Source organism: Cyprinodon variegatus, unplaced genomic scaffold (assembly GCF_000732505.1).
Source record: "Cyprinodon variegatus isolate N-32 unplaced genomic scaffold, C_variegatus-1.0 Scaffold71, whole genome shotgun sequence".
Taxonomy (NCBI): domain Eukaryota; kingdom Metazoa; phylum Chordata; class Actinopteri; order Cyprinodontiformes; family Cyprinodontidae; genus Cyprinodon; species Cyprinodon variegatus.
Window position 1 is genome coordinate 1,146,847 of NW_015150524.1, and position 18,441 is coordinate 1,165,287.

The following is an 18,441-nucleotide window of genomic DNA, read 5'->3' on the forward strand; positions in this document are numbered from 1 at the left end:
AAAATGTTTTTGGATTAACAATATGCTAAGCATATACTATCTTAAATAAAGAAATAAATTATCTCAGTTTTAGGTTAGAAAGGAGTGTGTTAACTATAGTAGATCCACTGTTTAGAAAGGCAATTCCTTGGCAAACAATTGTATGTATGATTATGGTAATTATACATAATGTTTGTATATGTTAAATTTGTCATTTATTAGTTCATCTGAACAAAGTCCTTAATTAATTCTTTCCTTTATTATCTTGCCCTTTTAAAGGAAATTCACCAATGTGAAAATATTTTGGGCTCATTAAACAAAAAAGGCAATAAGTAAAAGTCTTTTTTAATACATTTGCTGTATTTAGCAATACACTACAACTAAATTCAAATTAAATTTAGGCTTACTTAAATGTTTGAAACAAAGTCACCAGATATATACTAACAACTGAATAAAAGAGAATCTTAGCAGAGTGGTCACTAAAAGATATATAGTTTATGTCCTTCAATTCATTTTTCAGTGTAGGAAGATTCTAATTTGTCGGTAATGATTTTATAATATTGGACATGAGAAACAAGGCTTTGAAACATGCCATATTAATGCTAGAGGAAAACAAAATGGTGTCATACTCATCAAAAGTCTATCAAAAATACCAAAACCTCAGAAAAAATGAAACATAAATGAGAAATCTGTTGAATTATTTGAATGTAAAAGGGGTAAAATGTGGCACCAGTAATTTTGTCACCACAACTCTTTCTAAAAGTAGATAAAAGTGGATTTATTTTCAAACTTTCTCACACCTCTTTATTAGCAGAGCCAATAAACCTTGAGTAAGCTGCACAGAAGTTAAAATCCAACATCTTTTCTTTTCAAGGCTTTTTTTTCTCAAGTTTGGTCTTGATCCCCTTGGGCCTCACAAGGAAAGGTCACCATAAATCAATACAAAGTTAGCCTGACAGACGGGTTTATTCTTACAAGGAAACATCTCTATCCTGATAAAAGTGTCTTCTACAGAATGGAAACATGCTCTGTGTAACAGGGACAAGGAAGTCACTGCATGGTGTCAAATGCAAAACAAATAATGTCAAGTAGAGACCTTGACCTTCATCGTAGATCTCGATTCACCCAAATACCAAAGCGAGAATATAGATTAACATGTAAGAAACATCCTCTTTATTTGAACTTTACCTTTGATTATTTGATTTCCATCTAGTGGAAAATCTACCGTGAAAATGCTGTTCAGCAATTACTAAAGGAACCTGCATTCATAATCATAATATCTGCAATTATTGTACGTACACAGTACCGTACATTTAGCATTAAAGTAACACTTTAAGAGTTCATTTTAACACCAATCCATGTGCATTTGGTCCCACTCTGAGTTAGTGTTAAAATAACTCTCAACATAGCATATATCTTACTCTAGTAGTTGTTGTAATAAATCTAAAAGAGTCAATGTACTTTGACACTGCATATTTAACACTGTCGAATTTACTGTGTATATAGGAGAGAATTGAAGAGAATTAAAGGTATGTTTATAATGCTACTTGAAATGTCTGGACTTCTTCATGTCCTTCATTCCTACCATGCTTGCTTTTAAAAGTATTTGATATTTAAAAATCTAAAGACATGATCCAATCAGTTCCACAGTGTTAAATATGTTGTCTCAAAGTACATTGACTCCTTTAGCATTAACTGGAGTAAGATTTACACTATATAGAGAGTTTATTTAACACTAATCCAGAGCGGGACAAAATGCACTCAGATTGCACCCAAATTTAACTCTAAAAATGTAACTTTGACGCTGCAAAATTTTCTCCCAGTCCTTCCGTCAGACCTGACAGCATCATTGTGTTTGCGTACAGGATCTGCTCCATCTTTGGCCTTCAAGTGTGAATATACATATCCGTTTCTGTCCATGCCCCGACCGGCCCCGCTCCACCAACCCTAACTCTCCATCTCAGCTTCGAGGAGGCACATTGTGAATCACCAAGCAGGGCCATTACTCACCATGTCTGACCCTTTCAAAATAACTTCATAAATATTCCATGGGCCGACGTAAACCCTAGAGTTGGAGAAGATGGGCTTGGTGAGTTGCAGATTCCATTAAGCCCCATGTTCCAGCAGAAACACCGTGACACAATTAATCTTTCAGGGATCTGAGGCAGGGCATCAGCAAATGTGAGGAGGAAAGAGTATGATTTAATGGAAGGAGGTGAGAGAGACACCTGCAGAGTGTTCTGAATTATTTAGAGCCTCAAAGCACTTACAGCTAATTCAAATAAAAAAGCTAACCTCTTTTTTACCAAACCAAGCAATTCTTCAAATTTGAATTCTGCAGTTGTTGAGATCACACGGAAATTTAACAAACATCGTCTTATATGTTTTTGTTTCTTTTTGAAAGCAGTCAAATAGCAAAAGAGAAAGACAAATAGAAAAGAAAGACAGTGATACCACAGCAGGAGGAAAATAAATTAAGATCCAGCTCATCCAGAATCCCTCCAAGGCTCATTCTCTCAAGATAGCAAAGTCAAACGTCATCAATGAGGCAGATAAACTTTGTCATTGTCAACATTTATCTGCCATTTTATTCTTCTGTCTTATTCTCAGTTGAAATATAAATGAGCAAAAATGACTTTGAGGCACCAGAGTTGGGTGTTTGGTTTATTTGAAACTTTTACTTTAAGAAAAAAATAAATAAAAATAAAATAAAATAAAATATATATATAGCTTTGATCAGGTTGGTAACAATGACATGCTGTTCTATAGTCTCCTCAGCAATATGATCTCTCTTTTGTCAAACGTTGCTGAAGTTGATTTTTAGACTGTAGCTAAAATAGAGGGCTGTCTCTGCTTTTGGTCAATCTGACCCTGGATGAGCTTAACTTGGATCAAAACCAAAATAAATAGGAATAGAATAAGACAACATATCAGTGGTTAACCAGGTTTCAATAGTAAGTAGGAAGAGCTAAAATGGAGAAATTGAGGTTATAGCCTGGTGTCGGTGTACAAAGTAGCTGGTTAAGGAGTAATGGATGCAGTAGGGGACGAAAAAGCAACATGCTGCCATAAATAAAGGAATGCATCACCAAAGTAGCAGGTTAACTGTTAGCCAATTGGATAACCTTTAATTGTAAGATTTATTTTGTTATTTTCCTTATCATAAAGTTGAAGTGAACTCAGACCAGCTAGAGGTGTAGAGTGGTGGCAGGGTTAGAGGCAGACGCAGAATCCACTTGTACAATAACATATATATTTTTTTCATTTTAGATAAAAGCGCCAGGTAAGTTACTAAATTTGATGTTTATTTTCACATGAAGCTAACAGTCTTTCTAAAAAGTGGCCATATAGTCAAGAATGGGATTGCTTGAATGGTTAGGGGCACGGCAAAAACATGCCAGATCGCCAACATCAATAACAAACGTAGAATGTATTTTCCTTGCGCGGTGATCATCCTAGGAAGGTGGGTCTCTTAAAATGTTATGCCTGCTTTACAATGGAAAGAGTGCTCTGACTTAAATAGGACACTATCCAAACTGATACAAAGCTTCTGCAAGACAGACACAGCCTCCAACATCCTCATTAGTGTCAGCTGTTCCTATGTTTTCCCAGAGAAAGGTCAACTGAACGATGACGGTTTCATCGCTGAGCTGAAACTCATTTCCCTGTCATTTTCCCAGAGGGAAGAGCACACTGAAGTACCAGAACACATGCTGAATATTCACAGAAAGACTTTTCCCAGAGCCGAGGCATCACTGATCCAGTGTTACTCCCTCAGCATCGCACCCTGAGCTGACGCTGCATCCATCCAACTCTTAAGATCGTTTGAATGCTTTAATGTATGCAGCTGTTTTATGAAATCAGTCTAAACATGATTTGTGGAGGCACAGGGGTTCAGTAGAGAACATTTGTTAACAAAGAGCATCATGATGACAAAGGAACGCAGCAGACAGGTCAGAACGAAAGTTGTGGGGAAGGTTAAATCAGGTTTACTTATGCTCAAAGCCCAAAATGCTGGACATTGCACAGAGCACTCCTCAATCCATCATCTAAAAATGGAATGAGTATGACACTGACCTACCAAGACAGGCTGTCCACTTTAACTCACAGGTGGAGAAAGGAAATCATAAATCAGAGAAGCAGAAAGGAAAACGCTCAAGTGAACTTGCTGACTGCAATTGAACATTATGACCTTCATGCATGCACCTGTCACCTTGAACACACCATCTACAAGGAGAGACGTTTTTGAGGCATTATCAGGGGAAATGCTTAAAGAAATACTGTTAGATAATGCATAAAAAATTGGGACTGAGGTGAAGGTTCCCCTTCCAACAGGACCAGAAACCTCAGCATGCAGCCAACTCTACGATGGAATGCTTTAGACCAAAGCCCATTTCTGAATTAGCAAAAAAATCTATCCATAAACACACAGTAGCATAGACTAAAATCCTAAATGGACTCAGTCCCCCTAAATAATAGATGCCGCAAAGAAAGCAGCCACCAGGGTAGATCTCAGAACATCAAGTCATGGTAAGATATTTCTCGAGAGAAATCTTCAGGTGATCATCATTATGTTGTAGAAAAAAAAGGTTCATAGGTGTTTGCATATACTCAGATATTCTAAGTACATTTGATACAAATAATGCACTTTTCTCAGCATCCCTAGTTTTAATTTGGACTAATTTAAAAACTTTTCTTTAAAACAAATTTTCTGAGGGATGAAGTAGAATTTTTTTAAGTTAAAAGGAAAACATCCAGTCTGTTAGAAAAAAGGTAAAAGGGGCATTTAGGAAAAAAAGAAAAACAGATGAAAGAAACTGGAAACTAAAAAAAAAAAAAGAGCTTTGAAGCAAACACTAACATGCAATAAATAAAATATTATCATCAAAGAAACTCAGAGGACTTAGAGCTCAACAAATGAAAAAAAAAGAGAAAACAAAGCACATGAAGAAATTTAAACCCTATTCACCCACTGATTCTCTCAGAGTTAACGCATTAGTAATAAGTGGTTCCGTTCTGCCATTTTTTTTTCACATGCCAAAAAGTAAATGTGTGCAGAAATATGTTAGGGAAGTGATTCACTTAATGAATTTAAAGATAAATGGGAGTTGTTGTTTTTTTAGAACCTTTAAAATAATTATGCGGCACAGATCTCTAGAAAAAGTGAGCATAGCTTAGGAAAAGGGCATGTCAGCCTAAAAAAGAAACATAAATTGCCTCCTCTGTTCCCACTGGGAGCAGCAGGGGTCAGTCTGGAGCAGAAGTGAGAAAAAATTGGCAATTTAAACAAGTAAAGACAAGAAAAGGACACGTCTGTTTGGATTGAAATTGGAAAAGAGTCAGAGGAAGTACAGGAGGTTCAGCGACACATTGTGATGAGGAATTTGTTAGAACCTCTGGGCAAAGCAATCTCAGATCCCTTTTTATTTCAATTCATATACTTTCCCTGAAAGTGTTGTGTTGGTAGAAGGTGTGAATACATTAAATGTAGTGCATAACTATGAATAGTGCAAGTTTTTCTTGACTTACGAAGCTCGCCGACTTTCAGGATCTCACAGAGCATTTTGGTTAACTCGATGCTGCTGCGGCCAAACGGACATTCATGCTTGTCTTCCCTGCTGCTGTTCTCCAAAACAATCTGGACAAAAGAGAAGAAAAAAATTAAAATTAGCCACCTGCAGACACTGTATTTCACCCACATGCACTTCTTCCTGCTTCCTTCTTTCTGCAAGGTGATTTAAAGAACAGATTGTTCTCACCTCTTCACATATGCAGAATTAAATGACTGTTTTAAATAAGGATTTCATATCGTTCCGTCCTTCAGACCTCTAACCTTCTAACATTCCAACACCTTAAAAACATAAGCATTAAAGATTTTTAATGGAAATTTCCTTTAGAAGGTTTGGAGCAATTATTTTGAAGCAAAAGAGAACAGACCTATAACTAGAGAAGGTTTAAAATTTGTTTGGATTTTTGTTGTATTTGCACATTTATGGTGGTTTCTATTGCAATAGTGTCTAAAGATTTTGTTTTTCTCCTGCTCTTTATTTAGGCGAAGGCCAATTGACATGAAGTTACCAGCGTTTTCCTGCAGTGACAGGCTTAAGATGTTGGGCCCATGTTCATGAAAACCATAAATAAATAAAAGAAGAAATAAATTGATTTAATAATAACAAAAAATAACTACATTCATAGATACACAAATAGGATAAAATATTCAAATATATTCATAAATAATAGAGAAACCAAGGAAAAAAGAAAGACTTGGCCTTTTTAATGACCAAAACATATTTATTTATTTTTTTAATTTATTTATGTATTTATACATTTAAAATGTGCATTGATTTATTTTCATATTTATTTTCTGTTTTGTCATTTTTGTTACTCATTAAGAACCAACACCTAAATGAAAAAGAAACATCCGGTGGGTCAGTGTGCATCAACACAACCTTAGTTGTTAGGGCATCTTAGTTTAATTGCAAAGTGATCTATGAGTTATAGTAAAGCTATAAACAGGCTTGATAATAAATGGAAGTCAATGCAAAGTCCTCAGTGAGTATTTCAAACATGGAGGTGTGTGTGTGTGTGTTCTTACCCTGATGTAAGCATCCTGGTGATGTTTGGCAAAGTAAAGCATGTTATCCAGAGCCAGCATGCCTGGAGGAATCTGGGTGAAATCCACGGCTGGATTGACATGATTCTGTGGAAAACAAAAGCACAGAGCAACAATCAACACACACCACCGATGCTCATTTTTTAACCTTTGTTATTTCAGGCCAAGTCAACCAAACATGAATAGAACAGTCAAAGCGGGTGCAGTAAAAACTGTTTTCAGCTGCTGTGAGAGGAAGAAACTCATCTTCCCACTAAAAACAGTGAGCATGAGGCAAATAAGGTTAATAATGATCACAAAGCTCATGGTTAGAGAAGCGAGAAAGGTGGAGCACCTTAAATATCTGGATGAAAACTTAAAGGACCGGCATCTGGAAAAACAAACTTCTAACTAACGTCAGCATAGTTATTCTTCACCAGTTCCTGAATAAAACTACAAACAGCCATTCGGATAGACTTAATGTAAAAACATTAAAAACATTTCCTCTCTGACTTAAAGGTATAGTGGAGGATTTCCAGAAATTTTTGGAAAAAAAATACACATGCACAACCCTGTACCTGCTCCCAAGAGGGAACGCTTATCCAACGTTGCTGTTTGCATCGCTCATAAAAGCTTTTTTCCCCCAGCCTTTATTGTCATTACACTGTCACAAGTACAGAGCAACGAATTGAACTCTCTGTATTTAACCCATCCCCTTAGGGAGCAGTGGGCTGCCATTGTGTAGCGCCCAGAGAGCAGTGTGGGGTTGTATAGAGACCTAGAGTGGGTTTTGAACAAACAACCTCAGGATTCCAAGCCCTATGACCTAACCACTAGGCCACCACTCCATCCAAGCTTCATTTCCAAAAGAAGATTACCAATTTCTCCACTATGTCAGATTCACCACTGGTAAGTGAAAATGGGGACGAGCACTTAGGACGGCCTTATGTAAATATATCACCAGAATGATTGACAATTAGGAGGACCACTTACTTTGATGATCCACCTGGAAAAATAACATCCTCCACTATACCTAAACCTCGCCTGTTCTTGGTAAATTAGAATTACCAAGTATTTTCTCCACATAAAGCAGTAAGGTAGCAAACAGTGGAGACAAGGCCGTCAAACTGGCCTCATCTATAATGAGCACACAGCAGTGTTAGAGTACAGGGGATTATAGGCCTTGTGGCCCACACCAAGAAAAGGTAAGTTTAGCTGAAATACTTCTGCTGAAATAAAATAAAATAAAAAACTGAAAAAAAAGGTCTACTGATATAGAATTTTTTAACTTACAATGAAGCCAAGCTTTTTGTAGTCTCTGGTGTACATGGATTTACGTTTCTCTATGCTGCCGCCGTTGTTAGGCTCGCATTCCACGTCAAAGGCAATTCTTCGAAGCTCAAAGATGATGTCCCTCTGAGCCTGAAAACACAGAGGGGGATATATTTAAAGGGCAGACGCCTTGTCAGAGCTTTATTATGCAGGAATCCTGCTGCCTGATCTGAGCTCTGATCCAAATCTGAGCTTAGATCAGGCAATCAAACAATCAGCTTATGAGGCTAATTTCTATATTGTTTACTGTTATTACCATCATTATCATTAAAGTCGGTGGTCCACTGTGAACTACTCTTTTCAAATGTAGAAGGTATTTCTTGTACATATCTAGAATGTGACCAGAGAAGCAGGTCTTTTTACCTTAATAATCTTACAGGCTAAAATCCACTCCACAAAACTGTTCACACTGTCCACAGTTCAATAGTTACAAAAAAGCACCGATGTCAATGAATCAATAAAAACCATCATGTCACCATGAATAAAGACAGTCCATTTCATTCTTGTCAATAATGAATACAGAAAACAATCCCTATGCTGGAAAAACAATCCAATTCATGTTTTATAGCCATTGAACTATGTCAATGGCTATAAAACAACTCAAAATGTAATCTTTTACTGTATATCATAGACAAAGTAGTGCATCATTTAAATAGTGTTTTCTAAACTAGATAGAAATCTGAAGTGTGGATCTACATGTAGGCTCTGTTCAGATGAGATCAGAAGCCTCAGAAGTTTCATTTTAAAGGCACATGTAAACCCATTTGTGTCATTGTACATATAACTGAATAAAACACTCTCACACTATTGATGCAGTGAAATGGTTAAAAAACCCTGACCAAAGCTGATGGGAAAACAGATGGTGAGACCTGTAAGAAGCTAAAAAATACTTGAGACCAAAAAAAGGGGGTTCTGAAAGACAACCAGCTTACCAGCTACTTATACTGAAGCTATACAGTCTTACAGTGAACTCTTCAAACATAAAACATGCATAACAGTGTGAATGTTATGCATGTTTTATGTTTGAACAGTAGATATTTTTCCATATTATATAAATTAATGATAAATGACAACAAATGCCCTAAGCCAACTGCTCCCTAAGACCCCACCGAGGGACAGTTAAGAAATAATATTTATTTGCACATTCAGTCTCTGGAGTTCAACTTTCCCTTTATTTTTTATGAAATGTTCAAATTTCCCCAGATTTTCTGGAGATCCAGACCTGGTCCTGAGGATCCATCTTGGTCATCATGCGGTCCTCGAGCAGGTTGAAGTTGAGCACCTGAAGCACGTACAGCTGATGTGCCATCTCATCATTAATGGGTGTGGGGCTCCGGATCACGTTCTGCATGTGCACAAAAAAAAAAAAAAAAAGAAATAATTATGGTGGGTAACCAAAACTCCAATGAAATATTGGAATAAACTAAAGTTTCAGACAAACTTACAGTAAGAATGATGGAGCGCAGCTGCTTCTGAGCTAGAATGTGGGCCATCTCCTGTGGATTTAGACATAAAAAAAGAGGAAGAGGGAGAAAAAGGGAAAGACAAAAATAATATAAGAGAAAGAAGAGTTATAAAAGTGAGACAACACATCAAGGGAAACTCCTGATCTTTATATTCTCTATACAAAAATGAAAATACTAAAACGTTCATGGCAGTTTATGCAGTGACAGGCGGCAAAAGAAAAAGAAAAGGAAGCCTGAGACAGAAACTTAAATAAAAAAAGGGGATTGTAGATGCACTAACTGATGTCTTCTACAGTGCAAACTACGAAGTGTGCTAATCAAGGGTGCACTTACTGTCAGGGGACAATTTAGGATGTCCACAATGTTCTCATCAAACTACCATGTCGTGTGCAGTGAGGAAACAAGGTCAGAGACAGAGACAGAGAGGGTGAGTGAGAGAATGCGGTGTGGAAAGAAAAAGAAAAAAAGTCAAATTTCTCTGAAGTGTAACTTGTGGTTCTCTTGGGGACGGAGGGTTGGAGATCAGAATTATAGCTTCAATAATTGTTAAGGTCCTTTCATGAGCACACGCAAGCCACAGAGGACCAAACTAGATGCCCACATGCCTAAATATGCAACAGAGATGGAATATCCAGTGTGGTGTAAAGAAACTGCTGTCTCTGCAGAACTTTCTATGGATGCTTTCGGATATTTATAGATATATAGTTTATGCTTAAAAAACATGGAGTCCAATGGCCCAGAAAAAGTTTGCTCAAACCAAGCAAACTAAAAGTACTGTGAGTCTCCACTTCAAAACTAGAATTTGCTTGTATTTGTATGAACCTCTCTTCATCCTAACATGTCTTCAGCTCTGACGGCTACACATGAGAAAGTGGCTGTGAGTTGGCATCATTATTCATTTATGTGAGCGTGCATCATAGGGCCCCTGAGGTGCTGATGCAGGGAGTGTGCTATTAGCTACAGGTGAGAGGGAGAAATGAGAGACTGAACATCACTTTGGCAAAGAGGAAGGGAAAGACATGTTGTCTTCTAACACAGAGTCACGTGTTCATTGACTTCACTGTTACAGCACAGAACTGCTGATGTTTGCAGCATGACACAGTAGAATCGGCCATGTTTGAAGCCTCACCTGTCTCTTCTCCTCTGGAGCTTTGAGGAACAAAGCGTTGATGACAGCGATGGTGTAGGTCTGAATGTCTTGATCCGTCCTGGAATTGAACAAAGAAAGAATGATTTATTAAAATTAAGTAATAAATACAAGGGTATCAATAAAAACAGTTAGGTTTCATACCCCTGAAGATGTGGAATGAGCTGTCCAATAGTGATCTCCTGCGCCACCTTGTGGTAGAGATCCTGACTGTTGAGCACCATGGACTCCAGGATGGCCAGGGAACGCTGCAGTACGGCCGTGTCCATGGCTGACTTGCTCACATAGCTGGCAATCTTTAGAAAATCAGAAAACAAAAGTCTTGAAATGGGGAAAAAATTTTATTTTATATTTGCTACATGACTGCATCAGGAAACAATGACAAGATGTGACATGTATAGAAAAAAAACAACACAAAAGCATTTATGAGACTGCAGAAACTATTACTTGAAGATGATAAACAAAAATTAAAAAGAAAAACACTATAAAAAGTTTCCAATAAATGCAGAGCTTGTGTAATGTGACATTTTCCTGGCTGACCTTTTTGATAAAGGCCACAGAAAACGTGTCCCAGGAGACAATCCCATGGTCCATCAACTCTACAAAGGCCGTCAGAGTGAAGGACAGCAGGTCACCGAAACTGTGGGGTAAAAAACACACACAAACAATGGGGAACTTCTCAACACCAGATGGCATGGAGCGGCATGTCGATGCATAGCCCAGATGGCTCGGGACGCAACGAAAATCAAGCGGTCAGCAAAGAAAGCAGAGAGAGAGAGAGAGAGAGAAAGGTAGCAGAGAGGAAAAGAGTGAGGCCTAAAATAAGCACCAGGCTGCAAAATGGCTGGCTGAAAAAAGACAGAAATACAAACTGACATGGTAGGAGACATGGGAAAGATTTATGAGACACAGCACAGGCAGAATGGCTGTCAGCAATCAGCAGGGGCTGTCAGAAGGTCAGTAGAAGCTGGATGGAGTTCGTTAGGAACAGAGACTTGTTTTTATAACAGAGCAAAGTCATGCAGCTACACAAATAAAAGAAGAAAAATGTTTTTATCAATGATGCTGTGAGAGACAAATGAGGCCAAAGCAAGAACACGTTAAATATTTGATTATCATCATTCTGCGGAAAAAAACAAATGAAAAAACAAGCGACTAATTTCCACTTCTCCACTTAGTCAAAAGAATGTAGTAAATACTGTTATCTGCTGCAAAACATTTAACTTGCAATCATATTTCCCTTTCACCAAAAGTGGCTCAATGCTGACCTCTGCTGATTACAACTGGTTTCAGCACCTTTTTATTAAAGGGGGGGACATTGGAAAAAAAACACTGAAGGATGCAGAGAATCTAAGTATATAGGAACATCAGCAATAGATTATTTCAATAATTCCATATAAAAGGCAAAACCCATAGATTTTACAGAGAAAAGACAGAAAAACTTTAGGAAATGGGTATCCATTACTAATAAAGCTTAATCACTGAGATGATCAAAAATATTCGTTTTATGCCTCTCTGTGTCCGATGAGTCTATCCAAGTTTCACTCTGTAAACTAAAAAAATAATTATACTACTTTGTTATTTTACCAATATTCTAATATGCTGGGGAAAACCGCAAAATGTGATCTTCCGTCAAGAACTGTACAGACTGCTTGGCGAATCTTTGGACAATCTTTAAGAAAAAGGTGAACATCAAAACTTGGAGGAACTACCTAGAACTACCTTGTTATGCTTTTTTTGTTTGTTTGTTTTTTACAGAGCTGAGGATCAAATTAGAGATAAAAATATGTTGTCAAAAGTTTTCCTACCAAAACAGAAAATAACATTGGTCAGTATCACTGCAAAGCTGAAAAGTTGAAAAAAGTTTGGCATTTGATTAAAAAAAAAAAGAAGACAGCATTAAATACTGAAACACTGCAGCTTAAGTTTTTTTGAGACAGTAATTTATGTATAGTGATGGGAGCATGGTTGTTTGGTGAAAAAAGCTTTTTGCTAAAAACATTTAGATAAAAAAGAAGCCAAATGAAGGCCTAGAAGTGATCTTTATAACTGGAGCACCATTTTTTAAAGAGAACCAAGATAAAATTCAAGAAAAGACCAAACTTTGGAACCACATATTTTGATAAAAGTGGAACAAATTTTAGAAATAAATCTTGGTTTTCTTTCCATCTGCTGTGAAGGTTATTTAACTGGCTGCCCAAACCACATGCAGGAAATAAAATGCAGCAACTTTTTAAAATGAAGGCCCATGTTAGAATTCCCCTTACGGCTCCCCAAGGCTGGAGTCTTAATCATGCAGACTCAAACAGCAAGGTTAGGAAGAGAAGAGAGCCAGCGATGTTACCCAACCGAAAAAAAGGGGGAGCGGTAAATGGAGGGGGTGGGGCTTACCATGGCTTCATAATCTTCTGAAGTTTCTGATAGCGCCTGCAAAGATTTGAAAAACTTTGGTGTCACAGAGGGGAAACAACATAAAAACAAAAACTAGAGATGGCACAGAGCAGGCGACAACACTCTTAATGCTCTCTTCTTGCAAATCAAAACAGACTTTTTTTTTTATTTAAAATCTTAAGACTAAACAAAACATCTTTGACCTGATAAACCTGCTGTGATATTGAAAGCATGCCAAGCAAAATCAGATGAAAAGGCAGTCTGCGGTACATTTTATTTTACAAAGCAAGCTTAAAAGCAACATTATGCTGCAAATGTCCCAAAAAGGAAAACAGACAACAACAAAAAAAGGATTTGCTAGAAAAAAAGATATACAGAAGTTAACAGTGACTTATAATGGGTGGAATATTGATTTTAGGCAATTAATGACCCATGTATTTTTGTTTCTTCTCAGTGCAGAATGAACTTGCAACATACAACTTCGACAATTTCAAAAAGCATGTTTGCTGATTTATTGCTGCTTTTTTCTCCAAGTATGACAAAAAAAAAAAATCAGGCCACTTGACTTCTGAGGAAATCTCAAACAGAAAAGCCAAAGGGTTTTGTCAACAATGACACGACATGTGTTTGGATTAATCCAAAGGCTTTAAACCACAGAAACACTGAAGAAACTGTGAAGCAGGGTGGTGGCAGCATTGCGCTTCGGGATAATTTTGCAGCAACTGATACCTGTGTGGGAGTGGTGGAATATAGGAATTCTTCAACTCAAATCAACAAAAATATTAACTGTGACTTTATCGGGTGTCTGACAAAGATTGTGATCCAAACAACACATCCTGATTTTTATGGATGTCTTAGAATAGATAAAGGAGAGGAATATTTAACTTGTGAAATTCAATCAAAAACAAATCAAAAAGTTAACAACTATCATCAAAACCAGAGAACCAAACATTTCAAATTAACATGTCAGATAAAATATCCACAGCACTAAGACAGAAGCTTTCTGACAGCACCAGAAAGGGTGTAAATGAGGTCTACTTTCTTAACAGACATTTAATGAAAGTTTAGTGCCTTGTTTCTACAAATTTAGACTTGTTTAACTTCCCATGCAGAATAACCCCCCTCCAAATTTAAAGATAAATATGTTGTCAATGTGATTAGTCCACTTTGACATAGTACAAATAAATGGCATAAATTACCCTTAATTAATTAACTTTAAGCGTAATTGTATTTTACTGGATTATTCAAAGCTAAATCTTTATTTAAATAATGTTTTTTGACAGACTTAAAGCATTTACAGTGAATTATCAGTTTTATTATGTGTGTTTTGTCATGATTGCCTGCAAAACAAAAAAGAAATTGACAAAAAAAGTATTTCTTCTAACAAAGTATCCATTCAACACAATACAACAGCAACATGTAAAATGATGACCACATAACATGTCCAATAAACTTCTGAAGGAGCCTTTGGGTTTATTCTCTGCATAGCATATTTTAAGACAAAATCAATTTTCTGTCATAAAGTCAGAGTTAAATTAAAATGAAAAAATTAAATTTCTGACAAGGAGGCAGACATCTTGGAATTAGTGAGGCTTTAGCTACTGAGCAGATAAAATGAAATCCATGTGCTTCAGAGAAGAGGCTGCCACATTAATCTTTAGTCCGGGTCACTTCAACATGATCAAAACTTTAAAGGGGCCTTTTGAATCTGTATAAATTAAAATTTTAAGTAAATAATTGCATCAACAAAGAGCACACTGCCAGCTATTAAGCAATTCTAGCTACTTTGTACATTTTAAGTTGATAAATTTCTCTATTTTATGACATGCTGTGCCTTGCTTGGCTTTTGAGGACCATTTTTGGCCTGTGGGCCTCAAGTTTGCTCTAGGAGTTTTTATCTTATCATGGTTTAAGGCATCTAAAAACCAAAAACCAAGACAAACTTATGATCTTTTTTTATTCCGTGTTTTATCAGTAGAGGGAGACCTCTCCTCATATCTCTGGATGGCAGCATCCCACCAGCTGATTTCCACATGAATACAGTGCATCATGCTTTGGGAGAAGCATGGGATCAAACAGCGGCTCTGCCCTCAGGAGTCTTGAACACTGCGCCTCTTGAATAATTACAGCTCACCAAGTCCTCTGCACACTAATGAGCATGTGTTTGTCTTTGATATCCATCTACATTTCTGTGTCTAATAAGCTCCTTTTGTTGAGATGAAAATGCATCAGAAGCACTTGCTCTGCTCCTTTACCCACACACGCATTCATCTCAAACAGTCTCGCTCCAGCTGAATAACTAATGTGGTCATCTACATAAAAAGTATACAGTATATAATCAAAGAACCAGGAGCAATGTGGAGTTAACAACTGGGCTGCTGTAAAAGCTCTGTGCAGTAACATTGAATAGAGCCAAATATTCCATCATTTTGAACTTTACACTTCAAAATGAGAGGCGATTTTCTGTGCAACTGAGCAGGTTGATAGCCAGAAATGGGAGACCATTAAGGTGTTTCAGCAGAAAGGAAGTAATTTAATTTTCTGACCGCAATTTGAACCTCAGTGTACCTAGAAAACAAAACTAAATTACAGTGTCATTCTAAAACGGTTACCTTTGAAAGATTCACTGCCCAGTGTTACAGAACCTGACAGCAGGTTTTTCTGCTACATGATCGCTTAAGATTTTCACAGCACAGTACATGTTTGACGTTGCATGATTGCGTTTTTTATTACCTTAAAAACCAAAAGAATTCAATGAAGACTAAAAAACAGCAACAACAAAAAAATGTCACCTCAGCAAAATAAAGTAAATAAATTAGTTTAATTTAAACCTAAAATGGTTTCAAGAGTCACCCCTCGTCTGCAGCATAGGACACAAAACCTTTAAAGATCTGCAGGGAGGTTCTCTTTTCTTAAGTAAAATGGCTACAGGACAACTTGCAGCCGACATTAAGTTCACAGGAATGTTTCTCCACACTTCCTTTTCACACCTGGATGGCACCTTAAAGCTGCTATCTTGCCATTTACACTGGTGTATTGAAAAACACTTCCTCCATTGGAAATTAAGGGGATTTTGTGGAACATCTATCTAATCCTATAACATCTTTGACGTGTGGGTCTTTCTTTGACGTTTTTTAGGAGTGTTAAAGGATGAAATACGGTTATTATCACATATTCAATTAAATTACTTCTCTATTATTTATATTTGTGGTCAGTTGACCACCTGAGAATGAAATTTCAATGCTCAGGAAGAGCAACCAAGGAGTGAGAATATAACTTTAAATTATGAATTAGCTTATGCTATCAGTTTAGTTTTTCTTTTTAGTTTCAAGAATGTGGCAAGCTAAGGTGAGTAAATATGTGCACACTAAAATGTAGCATCAATTCACTGCTACAATATAGTTCGGCTAACCTACATACGGACATGCATTTAGATCACTGCACAGAAAACTCCTTTGGTCAAATTAGATTCAGTCTTTCCAACAGATGCCATCATTTTGTCCAGGCCTGTTTCATGAGTTTATTTATTTTTTTAATCCTTCTGTTAAATCATGGTTGAAAAACAACATCTGACTTTCATGTCTTCATTTTCATAGATTTTTTATTTATTACTACATTTGGCAGATTCAATTTATTTCTGTGACCATTCCGTGTTTATATAATATGTACATTGTCAGTTTTTCTATTAAGTTAATAATTAAAATATACATTTAGTACAATGAGGGGAAAGTTGTGTTTATTTAGAGAAATAAAAGAACTGTATAGAAGGAGCAAATGAGGAGGCGAGATAGTTTGACTTACTCAGTCCCACTCTCAACCATCTGAGTGAGCAGCGAGATGCCGTCCAGGTTGATGAACTCCTGTGCAAAGGTGATGTCCCGGGACGCATTGGCCAGGTCTTTCAAGGCCTCCAGCTTTGCATCCATGCTGGATGACTGAATCCGTTCATGAAGCTGGAGAGCCGTCTGGTACTAGAGGAGAAAAAAATATATACATACATTGTGAATTCATAGAAAGATTCAGCGTATATCAAAGAAATGTTCTTTAGAGAAGTTGTAACTTACAGGAGAAGTTGTGAGGCGCAATATGGAGCCATTTTTGATGTCATTGCGATTCTGTGGAGGATTTCCAACAGGCAAGCATAAATTAGCATGTAATAGCTGCTTTTTTCCCCCCCAGATGGACTCTGTCATGAAAAATGATTACCAAACCTTTTCTGTGATATAGAAATTTGTTGCATCAGCAATCTGCAGAGCAAAGGTTTCATGGTTCCCCAAAGACCACCTTAAAAAAAGGAATTAAAAAAGAAAGAAACACTGTAGCTGATATTAAGAAGTCCTAAACAAATTGAGTAAGACTTTAAATAAAGATAGTGAAAAATTGATATTTTGAAATAACTTTTAAATGCATAGACCAGACTTACCCCTCACACACTTCTTTTATAATGGCTGAAAGAGGCTTTTTCTGTGGATTAAGAAACACATTAAGTTCTCAGTACAGACTAAAATTCCACTCAATCCAGAGTGGGCTGCAATTATTTCATACTGCAGAGCTGGAACAATGGGAGACTATTCCTTATATTCATCTTAATGATGGTGAGAGTTTGTGAACCATGTGTATTCTATTATTCCATTTCTTCTATTACCGCTGAATCAAAATAGCTTTTTCAGGCTACAGCAGTGGAACTCTGCCTCTACAGGCATAATTAAATATTCTTGATTATGTTTTAAAGCTTTAGTTGATCTAAACAGTATCGTGAAACTCAGCGAAACTTCTCAATTCCTCACAGAACTTTACAAAAGAAAAAAAAAATGGTTGAAAGTGAAACATTTTTCTGGATTTAGATTAGGGAAGAAAAGTAGGAAGAAAAAGGGGGAACAGAAAGATCATAATTAGGTTGTAAATTTTTTGTTTCTTATAATTTACCTTATAACACAAATGTGTTTGAAACCACACCATCACAATCCCACATGGATGTCAACCTAAGTTATGTTTGCAGACATTTACAAAATTAACATGACATTTCGCATAAATGTTGCGTGCCTAAATATACATTTGTGCATGGCTGTCATTCCTTCACTGAACCCATGGTTCCTAAATATTTTTTCCCTTGAAAACAAATCCCCGCACGCTTAAACTGAGACTAAGAATTACGGTATAAAAGCTTTAAATATGGAACCTGCAAAAACACGAGGCTTGAAGAAAAAACTGCATCAGATTAAAGACAAAAGGAGGCAGATAGGAAAGAAAGAAAAGAATATAGGGATTTCATAAACAAATCAGTTTATCAAAATAAGACAATCCAACGCAGACTGATATATTAGGAGGCATTTAGAAGGAACTGATTTTTATCAAGCATCAAAAACACTTTATTAGTGTTAAGAAGGCATTTAAAAGTTAATGTATAAACTTAAGCTTCTAGAATGTATTCTATATGAATGTGGTATCTCTGCTATATACATGTACATAATACAGTTTGTTAAATAACATTTTGAAAAATTTTATATTTTTTGCACAATGACTCATTCACAATT

The 18,441-nt window shown here is 36.6% G+C and overlaps 1 protein-coding gene across 5 annotated transcripts in view; it reads right to left on the reverse strand.

Annotated features, from left to right (window-relative positions):
* LOC107083278 (engulfment and cell motility protein 1) overlaps window positions 1–18,441 on the reverse strand; it is a 119,603-nt gene that overhangs the window by 45,388 nt on the left and 55,774 nt on the right. For 2 of the 5 annotated variants that reach the window (XM_015372371.1, XM_015372370.1), the window contains exons 3-16: window positions 17,331–17,371; window positions 17,119–17,191; window positions 16,972–17,022; window positions 16,709–16,878; window positions 12,908–12,943; window positions 11,057–11,156; window positions 10,661–10,812; window positions 10,499–10,577; window positions 9,703–9,744; window positions 9,349–9,399; window positions 9,126–9,248; window positions 7,865–7,993; window positions 6,575–6,679; window positions 5,509–5,617 (exon numbers count right to left, since the gene is read on the reverse strand). In XM_015372371.1, coding sequence (XP_015227857.1) covers window positions 5,509–5,617; window positions 6,575–6,679; window positions 7,865–7,993; window positions 9,126–9,248; window positions 9,349–9,399; window positions 9,703–9,744; window positions 10,499–10,577; window positions 10,661–10,812; window positions 11,057–11,156; window positions 12,908–12,943; window positions 16,709–16,878; window positions 16,972–17,022; window positions 17,119–17,191; window positions 17,331–17,371 — 1,261 coding nt within the window. The remainder of the gene's footprint in view (window positions 1–5,508; window positions 5,618–6,574; window positions 6,680–7,864; window positions 7,994–9,125; window positions 9,249–9,348; window positions 9,400–9,702; window positions 9,745–10,498; window positions 10,578–10,660; window positions 10,813–11,056; window positions 11,157–12,907; window positions 12,944–16,708; window positions 16,879–16,971; window positions 17,023–17,118; window positions 17,192–17,330; window positions 17,372–18,441) is intronic. The other 3 variants (XM_015372372.1, XM_015372373.1, XM_015372374.1) reach the window with 3 other exon arrangements.